Consider the following 10,589-nt stretch of genomic DNA (forward strand, 5'->3'; position numbering starts at 1 on the left):
CACAGTTAATTTTCACAACAAAATCAGCAGGATATTCATTCAAGATTATCACTTACAGGCTAAAATAGAAGCAACAATTCAAAACAAGGGTAAGTTAGACAACTTCCCTATTTGGATGGACGTTTGTAGNCTGCTCCAAGTTCCANTATGCTNAATTCCCACNAGATTCACTGGCCAACTTCTACACTGCTGCAGTTATGTGTATTTTACCTTTTGGAACAACTTTTATCCCTGTAGATGTCAGCCAAACAAAACTGCACAACTTTAACTGGTTAGCACATTTCAGATTCAAAAACTGGACTCATTTCATCACTTGAAACTACAACACACTCAACAAGAATATTTGGCTTTCAGGTGCAGCCACACAAAGCTCACAACAATCAAGATTATTTTAGAAGGCTTCTCTTTAAACTTTACACACACAGATGAAAGGTTTGGAAGGGAAAAATTCTCCCTTGTCAGTTCAAGCTAGATAGTCTTTTAGACCACCACCACCTAGGATGCTACCAAGCACACAAACCCTCTTTCAATTTTCCAAAAATCCAGAATGAAAGTGCTTCTCAGCCAATAACAGCACAGAACATGACAAAGATCACAGAACAGAACAGAACAGGATAAATCAAAGCAATGACAGCACAACAGAGAGGACAACTCTAGACAAACTCTAGATTAGATCATAAAAGCAACAAAAGCTCAATTAAAGAACATCAGAATAGATTGCACTTGTAATGGACAAAACCAGATTTAGGAATTAAGACAAGCAATGAACAAAGCTTTTTAAAACAGAAGGCACACACAAATAGAACCTAATGAGGGATCTAGAACAGATTAAGAAAACAAGAAAAGGACCTAAGTTAAACCAGTACTGAACAGATTTGATTTATAAATTTGCATACCAAACTGTTTGACACTGTGCCTCAGAGAAACTGGTTTTATTTTTCAGATTTGATGTTCTGAATTAGAGGCAGCTATTGTGAATTGCACTAAGTTCTTCAGCTCTTTTTTTTTATGACTTGTCACAATAGGATTAATCCTTGACTGTTTCAAATGTGATTGACTTATAGCTCTTGCTACAATTCACAATAGACGAAGATCAATGCAGTTTACAAATCAGCACCTTACTGGCATCAGATTCATGGTTCAACTTAATAAAAAGAAATACACAGAATTGGTTTCATTGATCACTTTTGACTCTAGCATTAAACGAATATCTGAACATAACAGTGTCTTAAATTTTATACGCTAAGCTCACTAATATATCAGAACTGTCATATGCAACTGCAGCTTTTGAAGAATCAAATTTCACTATTAACCAAAACTGTATAAAAGGAATTTGAATAACAAAACAACAAAGACTCTCAAAGCACATTCAGTATCGGTGAAACTGATTAAACAGATTCAAGAAACATGTTACTTCATCCAATGTTGCCACAGAAATCGAGCTCATTCAATTGAATGTCACGGCTCTTAATGATTGACATGAGTCAAACAAGGCAGAGACCAAACTTAACTCATGACTTGACAATTACAAAGGTTAAACTCAGATTCATATGACAAATCAAACAAACAACATGACTAAGACATTACAGAAATGGATTTAGAAAATAAAATGACTCAGCAAATGATTCACCGAATAAAGATAAGAATAAGACTCAAATCAAAAAAACAAAGGCACAGAACAACTCAACATATCACGAAGAGATTGAACAACAACTTAAATAAGAGAAAACGATTCAAGACATTAAACGAAATGATGAACAACGCGGAAATGGAAAGAAACACAACAAAATACTCAGAATCATACCAAGACAAAATAAGATGAACTCAAAACAGACAATACCGAATCAAAACAGAAAACTAACAACAGATTCAGAGACAAAAACGCGAATCAACACAGAAACAAGAATCAAGACAAAACAGAAATGCAACAGATATACTTATCTTTTCTAGCATGGATGAACCGAAGCTCTGACTACCACTTAATGGAAGACGTCTTGAGGAAGATGACCGATTGCACGACACGAGTTCCTCAGAGCTTCTCCGACGAAGAAATGACGCAGCGGAATGTAAGGAAATCGAGAATGACTCACAGAAACCCTAGAAGAAAGGGAAAACTCGATTTGGACCGATTAAACGGTGGGAATCGAAGTTTAATCGGCGGAAAAGTTTTGGATCGGTTCAAAAGAGGTTTCAGTTGACGGAGATTGAAAAACGATCGGTGAAAATGATTTTGAACGGTGAAATAGGGTTTTTGTTCGGTGGAAAGGATGAACTGAGGAGAAGGAACACATATCTGACAAGAGGAAATAGAGTAGAGGCTTACCGAGATGAACAATGGTGGACGGCGACGAGGAGCTCGAGAGATAGGACACAAAATGACTTGGTGTTTCTGATGTGCGAATGGAGGGTGAAGTGCGAGAATGAAAATGATGTGGCTGATGACACTGACGCGTGCCTTAGGTGTAGTTAGGCCACTGGTCTGATGCAGAGTAATGGTGGTGATGTACGCTGACGATGAGAGAGAAAGCACAATGGTAAAAATGGAAAATGGAAGAATGAGGTAGTGTGCTNGAAGGTGGCTAGAGGGAGTCTTTGGACTCTCTAGCCTATGACTTTCAAGAGAGAATGGTTTCTATTTTAGAAATCTCAATTCTCATTAATCTCAAAAAGTGAATAGTACAAGTGAGGAGTTGGGTATTTATAGTGACCCATGCTCCTTACAAACTACACTACAGATACAATAAAATGTAAAAAGAGGACTACATGAGACAGGATTCCATCATAGCATGTGGAAAACTTGATATTGATGGTATGGAAATGATAACTTGAAATCATTTTATGAATGGTTTGGTGATTTAATATATTTGACGGTTGGGTGTAAGTAGGGGTTGATTTCTCTTATTACAGTTGTGGTATCTATTTGATTGATTTGATTAGGAGGTGTGTTGTATGTGGTTAGTGAAGGGAATTAACCTTCTATCTACTTTCTATATTGTGATGGTATGAGCATGATGTATCCATGATGAATATGTGACTATGCTTGGTTAAAATGGTCAATTATGAATGTGGGAAGAGTTGGGAATAAGATTAGTAAGATGATTGACCTTGGGTTTTGTCTATATCATGTATGATGGATGCTAAATATGATAGATTGTGAGTATGTTGAATTATGAACATGGTGAACTTGAGTATGTTGATACTGGGTTGGAGAAGAAGTTGGGTATAATGTTGAAAAGGATGTTAATCTTAGGTGTTTTTGTTTAAGTTTTGATTATAAAAATATAAAGAATCTTTGGAGAAATTAATTGATGAAAAGGAGATCTTTGAGATGGTTTGTATGTTGTTATGAGGAAACACCTTTAATTAACATGTGATTACTTGAAAGGTGTTTTTTGGAAGTAAATGAATATGAGATTTATGATGTTGGATCATTTTTTTTAAAGTTGTTGGAATAATCGATTTCTAGAAATGATAATCGATTATTTATGAGTAATATTAGATTACCATGAAAGGATAATCGGTTATCACGCAATGATAATTGGTTATCATGCAATAATAATCAATTATCATGTATAATAACCTATTATCATTGGTTGTTTGATGAATTTGATGGTTGAAAATGATATAATGAAGTTCATAGGGTATGAAATGCATGTATGGATTATGTATAGAGAATGGTTAGTAATGGTTGATGGATTGTTAACTTATGGATGCATAATGTTGACTAAGATGAGATGTGTACATGGAGAATTAAGTATATTAATACATTTGATTTATATTGCTGTGGTTAACAGGCGGTTGATGTAATGTGTTTCTCCAATTGTTATTGAGAGATGAATTTAAGTGATTTAATTACATGTTTGGGTTATTGGATTATATTGAACTTGATTAAGTTATGATTGGGTTGCATGATAAGATGTATCTCACCAGTTGTTGTTGGAGATGATTATATGAGGGATCTGATTTTGTGTTGATTGCTAGATCATGATTAAGTATGACTGAGTTGTGATTGTTGATAGAGATAATTGATGAGATGAGTCTCAGTTGATACTAAGAGTTGGTTATGGATGTTTAATATCTAGTGTGTGACTTACCAAAGTTTTTACTCGTAAGCCCTTGAGGAGCAAGGATAACAAGTCCTATGTTGTGACAATAGAATGACTCAAACCATTTTGTTTTGATAAGCAAATTGTGTTGGTAGATACGCAAGAAGGACAATTGTTGAGTATTATTACAGTGACAATATTACGATATGCTAATTTCATGGAGGAAGTTGAGATGCATGAATTGTAATGATTGATTGAGTGGGGTGGGTGAGTATGATTAGGGCATATACTCATCTAGTGTTTTTGGTTAACTCACCCCTGCTTTTTTGTGTTTGTGTTAAAATTTTTTGGAGCGAGGAGTCGTGTTAGGAAAACTTGTTGGGGATTTTGAAATGTTTTATGAAATAAGGTTATTTTCGAATTTTATTTTGAATAAATTTCTAGTATTGATTTTTGGAATAAAATCTTATTTATTATAAAGATTTTGAATTCATTAATAGGGATAGTATCATATGTTCCCATTATTGTCATTGAAGTGGGACCAACCACTCTGGCTGATCAGCACCTAAAAGAATCTCTTTTTAAAGTTTTTAAAGGATTCTTCATACAGTGGATCCTTCTAATTCCTTATTAATGAAACCCATGCAACTGGTTCCATTGACGCATGTAGTAAAAAAAAAAACATTCAGGAGAAGGGGATAAATACAAGGCTTTGCACAACAATTTAAAAGCTTGGATGCACCCTCATGCATTAGGGTGCAGTTGTGTTGGGGCCACATTGAGAAGCCAAAGAACACCCGTTGTGAACTCGTGAAACGAGAGTCAGACATGTAGTTGGGTGAAGAGGGCCATGTATACATAGAAGAAGTCATCCTCGTAGCTTTCCTTGCCATGACAAACACAATCAATGACACATGCTCTTCTTAGGGAGACAATATCTTTCGATGCCCTATGCTCGAATATGTAGATTCTTTGCAACCATGAGTTGAGTATTTAGGCCCACTTGAAATAAAAAAATTGTGTCTAGACCATGGCATCCACCCAATCATACCCCTATCTCCTCTTCCATTCAAATTCGGCATGCTACTCTTGAGGATACACTCTATTCTCTTTTATTATCTCCATACTTACCCCTATACCTAAGGGGATGCAACATCTTTCACAACGCTTCCCAACACTTGTCGCTTTGATTCTTGTACCACACCTAACCCCGTCTATCACATCTCCTCATATTTGACAACCTATCACTCAAACCTCTTCGTCGCTACACTTCTTAATGTTGGAAGGCTATTATACCTATAGGGTTATGGCAAAAGATACCAAAGATAACAAATTTCTTTGCAAAACCACACTCTTTGACTACCGAATGCTGACACCTTAGCTCAACCGCTAACCAGATACTGCACCTTTTGCATGTTTTCAAGACATGAAAAGGTTAGGGGACTGATGTACTGTATGTGGCCGAAGACCCCTCGGTCTTATCAACTACAGTCTGTAAAATAAGTTACCTAAGACACTATAGGATGCCGTTTACCGGGTTCCTAATACCATATGACTTGTAGCTAATAGAACTTACAAGATGACTACTTGATACTTTACGAGGGATGGACTATCTACTAGATACCGATGACTGGATTCCTAAAGGGATAAATTCAATGTTCACTAGTGGGGGCCGAATATCTGGTACCAAATAATAGTAGGCTACATCCTTTAGGTGAGGATACCACCTATTGGTACCTATTTCTACTTGTCGAAGGTATTTTCACGAGATAACTTAGTAAAAAACAGATGCACTTTTCCACAGGTAAGCTGGTCATTGGACCTTCGAGTCAATGGGTCCATAACTGAGGCCCATCCAAATGAGGACCAATGGTCAACAAAGCATCATTATAAATATTATTTTAATCACATTTTTACTTCACTTTTGCATTAATCTAGATTACTAGAATCTTAGACTATAATATTAACTTGAACGTTGGAAAATCTTCTGTAAGTATGCCACCATTCGATAAAAGACAAAAGAGACTTGGAAAATGAGTACAAGATGATGAATTACAAGGTATGTTCAGTCCTGAAAGAACAAAACTTAAATTGTTTCAACCAATCCATAAATTTGTTTTTTCTTCATTTAAACAATCTCTAAATTCCCTCCCCTCTCTACTCTCCACGACAAACTTCTAAAAAATTAACAATAAGGGTCACCTCTGAAAATAAAAAGTTTAAGGTTTGTTCGTAATGGGTACATATAGAGCTGTCAAATTGGCCCATTTGATAGGCCCTTGCCCTAATCCATGTGGGTTGGGGCCAAAAAGCCCACAGGGCCAAAAAAAATCCTTATTAAAAAAGCCCATAGGGCCAAATATCCACAAAGCCCTGTGGGCTAGGGCCAGCCCATGGGCCTTCCTTTTTAGGGAGAAAACTATAATAATAAATCACAAATCTAGAAATAAAATATTTATAATCTTAGCAACACTGCTTCGTAATGTTTCTGCTTGTTCTGACCCTTATGATCCTTGTTCTCTTCACCAAGTCTCTCAATTTCCATCACATCATTTGCATCCACAAATTGAACATCCTCCAGTTCTACACAGAATTTAGAATCCTCGTCCTTTTCTTGCTCACAAGTTGTGGTCTCTTCTTGTAATACATCTCATTTAGTTCTGGCATTGCCTTTGTCTTCTCATTTAGCTCTGCCATAAAAAGCATAGTAAAATCACGTTACATTATTAAACTACATATGAACAAAAAGGCCAGGAAATCATACGCATGGCCTAATAATCTAACTAAGCTTCCACTCCCAGAAAAATAAATATAGTCCAACTAAGCACTAAGTGCTAGAGCTAACAAATGCATAGGGACAAAAGTTAAAAGGAAGTACCTTTTCTTTATTTTTAAAATTCAATAAGAAAAGAAATCTAGAAGTTTAATTTCTGCATAGGCAAAGGGAATGAAAACTTCACTGTTTCATATCCATGAGAAACTTATAAGCTTTATATAAAAGTAACTGTATTGCCTTATGACTAAATCATGGTTTAAAACTATACCAAAATAGTAAGAACAACAAATAAAAAGTAAACATCACCAAATAACAAGTAATAAGTATATAAAAGCATTTTATTTAGTAACAACTACTCCACACCAGCAATCCTAAACACATCATTAAGATTTCTAAATATGCCAATTTTTGTATGATATGCTGCTATCCTATTTCTCTTATAGGTCTTTCCAAAGTCGGTTTCTTCTAATGTACCTTAGAAAAAACATGAAAAGTAACAAAAAAACAATCCTCGACTACTCTTAATCCTCTTCTCTGGGTTAATTTCAGGGTTAATGTCACTTACACAAAAAAGCACACATAAGTAATAGAAAATGGAAAATATATAAACAAAAACTAAAGATACTGCTTATTTGGATAATCTTTTCAACATCATAAAAACTTGTTTTTGGTATTCAAAAGAACTTCTGGTTGTACTGAAAGATTCACATTAAGAAAATAAAAGAAAAACAACTTTAATTTTTCTCATTAGAACAAAAAACTTAACAAGCTCATCCAAACAAGCTAATAAATAATTGAAGAATAAATAACAAAATTTATAGACCTTCAGGACTTACCAATTGCAGAATATCTAGCTTTCAAAAGACACCCAAATAACATAATGTGGAATTATCAACTGTGAGATCAGAAATATGTTCATAACTGAAGTACCTCAATAGCTAAAACAGAAGTCTTGCATTTTGCAATTTCAAAGAGGTTAGTATCACTTTTCAGTTTAAAATTGGCCCTACAACCACCCGAGGAAACCATTAAAGAGCACAAGTAACTACACAAATTCCAACATCAAAACTTGTGTAATTGAGAATTCCCAGAACCAGTATTCACTAAATAGTAGAATAATAAATACTAATACAATCACAAAATGACAATGTATGATAACCACAAAATGTTTGAAATATTGGCACTTCCATGGGATTGCAGACTACAATACCAATTCATTTTGTATAGGCTAGGCTTGTAAGCAACTTATTGGTGGACAAATTAAAAACCCTTAGATCATTGGCTATGTTGTCGACAATGGTGCCAACAGGAGGATATAAACCATTAGCCAGAAGTTAAGAAAAAAAGGCCACCTATGAACAGAATAACAAATGTTATTGCCCAACAGGATTTCAGTGAAACATCCTGGTGGAAATTTTGAAACTAATAAGAATGATCTTATTGAATATGTAGTAGCCTTTTCTAAGGATGCCTAAATCTATTAATAGTTTATGAGATAATATTAATCATATTATTGGCTATTACAGCTGGTGTTTAGAATAATTCATTGAGAAAACGTTAAAATGCAGCTTCAGAATTCACAGGTTTTAATATGATGTTATTCATTTATAAAAATGGACAGAGGAAGAATTACAATAAGAAAAAAGTAAGCACATACTCATTCCATTTCTGTCAAAAGTTGGTTGAGGGTCTGCTCTCTTTCATCATTCCCTCAACCAATTCCAGTTCCTCTTTGTCTTCCAACATCATCAATTTCATCAATAAAGACAATGCAAAGGGCGTTCTCTTTGGCCTTCTTGAACAAATCACGAACTCGAGAAGCACCAATACCAACAAACATCTCAACAAACACAGAATTAGATATTGAAAAATATGGAACACCAGCTTCACCAGTAATAGCCTTGGCCAACAGGGTCTTCCCAATTCCTGAAGGACCAACAAGAAGAACTCCTTTAGGTATGCGAGCCCCAACAACAGTGAACCTCTCAGGCTTCTTCAGAAACTCCACCACCTCCATAAAGTCTTCTTTGTCTTCATCCACCCCAATAATATCATCAAATGTCACTCTAGTGTTTCGTTCCATTACTTTTAAATAAAACAGATACCACTCCAAATGCGTCGTTGTCGTCGTCGGGGAAATTGAGGTTGTTGGTGGGGGTGTGGGGTTGGTGGCGGTGGTGGTGTCGGTGTGCGGTTCGTTGGGGCCTTTTTCCATGGAATCCATCGATTTGAAGTGAACCCAGGATGAGGGTGAAGCAGTGGTGGAGTTGTTGATGAGGCGAGGGAGAAGGAGGGAGCGGAGGCGTTGGATTTCGGTGCAGTAGTGTTGCGAAGTTTTTCCATTTTGTGGCGGCACTAGACGATGGTTTTGGCAGTGGCGGAAGCGTTGGGGCACTGGGCAGTGACGGCATCGGCGACTGCTTGCCAGTGGATGGCTTTGAGGTTTGTGCGGTCGAGGGAGTACCACTTGTCACGGTAGGCGTCGATGAGGGCGGAGGTTTCCTCCGGAGTTAATCTTGACGGGGGGAGACGGCGGGAGAAGGGTGGCGGGAAGAGACGATGGGAGGAGGTGGAGGGAAGGGTGGTGAGAGTGAGGGAGAGGCCGTGCTTAGTGAACTTTGTTCAGAAGAAATTGGGACTAGGGGGCTAACCCGGCCCTCCTTCATTCACATCCCATCTAACGGGGCTTTTTGGGGCCAGGGGCTTTAAAAAAGCCCCCAAGTAAAGCCCCCAAGGTGTGGGTCAATAAAAACGGGGCTAGTATAAATTGGGCCAGGGTTAGCCTCGGGGCTTTAACCAAAACTGACAGCTCTAGGTACATACGACCATTTGAAGAAATGGTCAAGCATGCGAATGGTAAAGCTCCAAACACAACACTGATGCCATTTGTATATGATACCATCCATTACCCATGGAATTCAGTTATCACGGGTTTTGCAATACATGGTAAGGTTGAAACTGTGTTGGACTTATACATTAGAATCGTCAAGGTATAGAAAATTGTGCCCTTCAGATAAAAAATAATTTGGATACAAAAGTGAAAAATAGTTAATTATGGATTAGTATATCCAGAAGTGAAAAAAGTAATTTTGGATTGTATAAAAAAGTAAATCAGAATGTATGCTCCATAATATGATATATATTTCAAATTGTATAATATGAAAATATAAATGTATAATAGATTGCATAATTTGAAAATTTTCAATGTATTTTGAATTGATTATATGTTATAGGTGACATTAACTGTCCAATTTATAACATTAAATTCTTAGTAAAAAAATAAGTTGCATCTTAAATATTAATTGTAACTTTTAACTAATGTAAAAAAAAAAAAAAAAAAAAAAAAAACACGTGACATTGCTTACCCCGTGATGAAGATTTGACGAGCCAAATTACAATCGTGAATTATAATTTTGACCTAATGATATACGATTGATCTAATAGTTCAGTATGATATACATTTCTTTCACACTTGAAAGAAATGAGCAAAAACTATAAAGTTATAGTGATGGTATGATTGAAAAAAATATAACGAATAGGAGAAAATAAACTTCGGGAATAAAGAAAATAAGCATGACAAAGAAAAAAATAAAACAAAAAGATTTCTAGAAAAATTCACAAGAGGTTAAAATAAGTAAAAAGTACGAAGAAACCCTCCATGTTTGTAAAGCTTAGACCATAAAATATTTTTTAATTCTCCTGAAATATTCTACGATCCAAGAATTACGTTAATTGTTTTTTTCTTGTTTTGTTAGAAAGTCATATGA

At 35.8% G+C, this 10,589-nt stretch overlaps 1 protein-coding gene across 2 annotated transcripts; it reads right to left on the bottom strand.

Annotated features, from left to right (window-relative positions):
- Window positions 1-6,034: 6,034 nt before the first annotated feature.
- On the bottom strand, window positions 6,035-9,769 carry LOC106767144 (ATP-dependent zinc metalloprotease FTSH 8, chloroplastic). 2 transcript variants are annotated; one of them, XM_014651978.2, is made up of 2 exons: window positions 8,480-9,765; window positions 6,035-6,736 (listed from the first exon to the last, which is right to left on the bottom strand). In XM_014651978.2, exon 1 carries the CDS (start codon window positions 9,044-9,046, stop codon window positions 8,534-8,536), a length of 513 nt encoding a protein of 170 aa, XP_014507464.1. In that variant the 5' UTR covers window positions 9,047-9,765; the 3' UTR covers window positions 6,035-6,736; window positions 8,480-8,533. The 2 variants fall into 2 exon arrangements, with proteins under 2 accessions (XP_014507464.1, XP_022638818.1); XM_022783097.1 differs by lacking the exon at window positions 6,035-6,736 and adding an exon at window positions 7,835-8,174 and having other exon boundaries at window positions 8,480-9,769.
- Window positions 9,770-10,589: the final 820 nt, after the last annotated feature.

Source organism: Vigna radiata, chromosome 7, assembly GCF_000741045.1.
Source record: "Vigna radiata var. radiata cultivar VC1973A chromosome 7, Vradiata_ver6, whole genome shotgun sequence".
In the NCBI taxonomy this organism is placed as follows: Eukaryota; Viridiplantae; Streptophyta; class Magnoliopsida; order Fabales; family Fabaceae; genus Vigna; species Vigna radiata.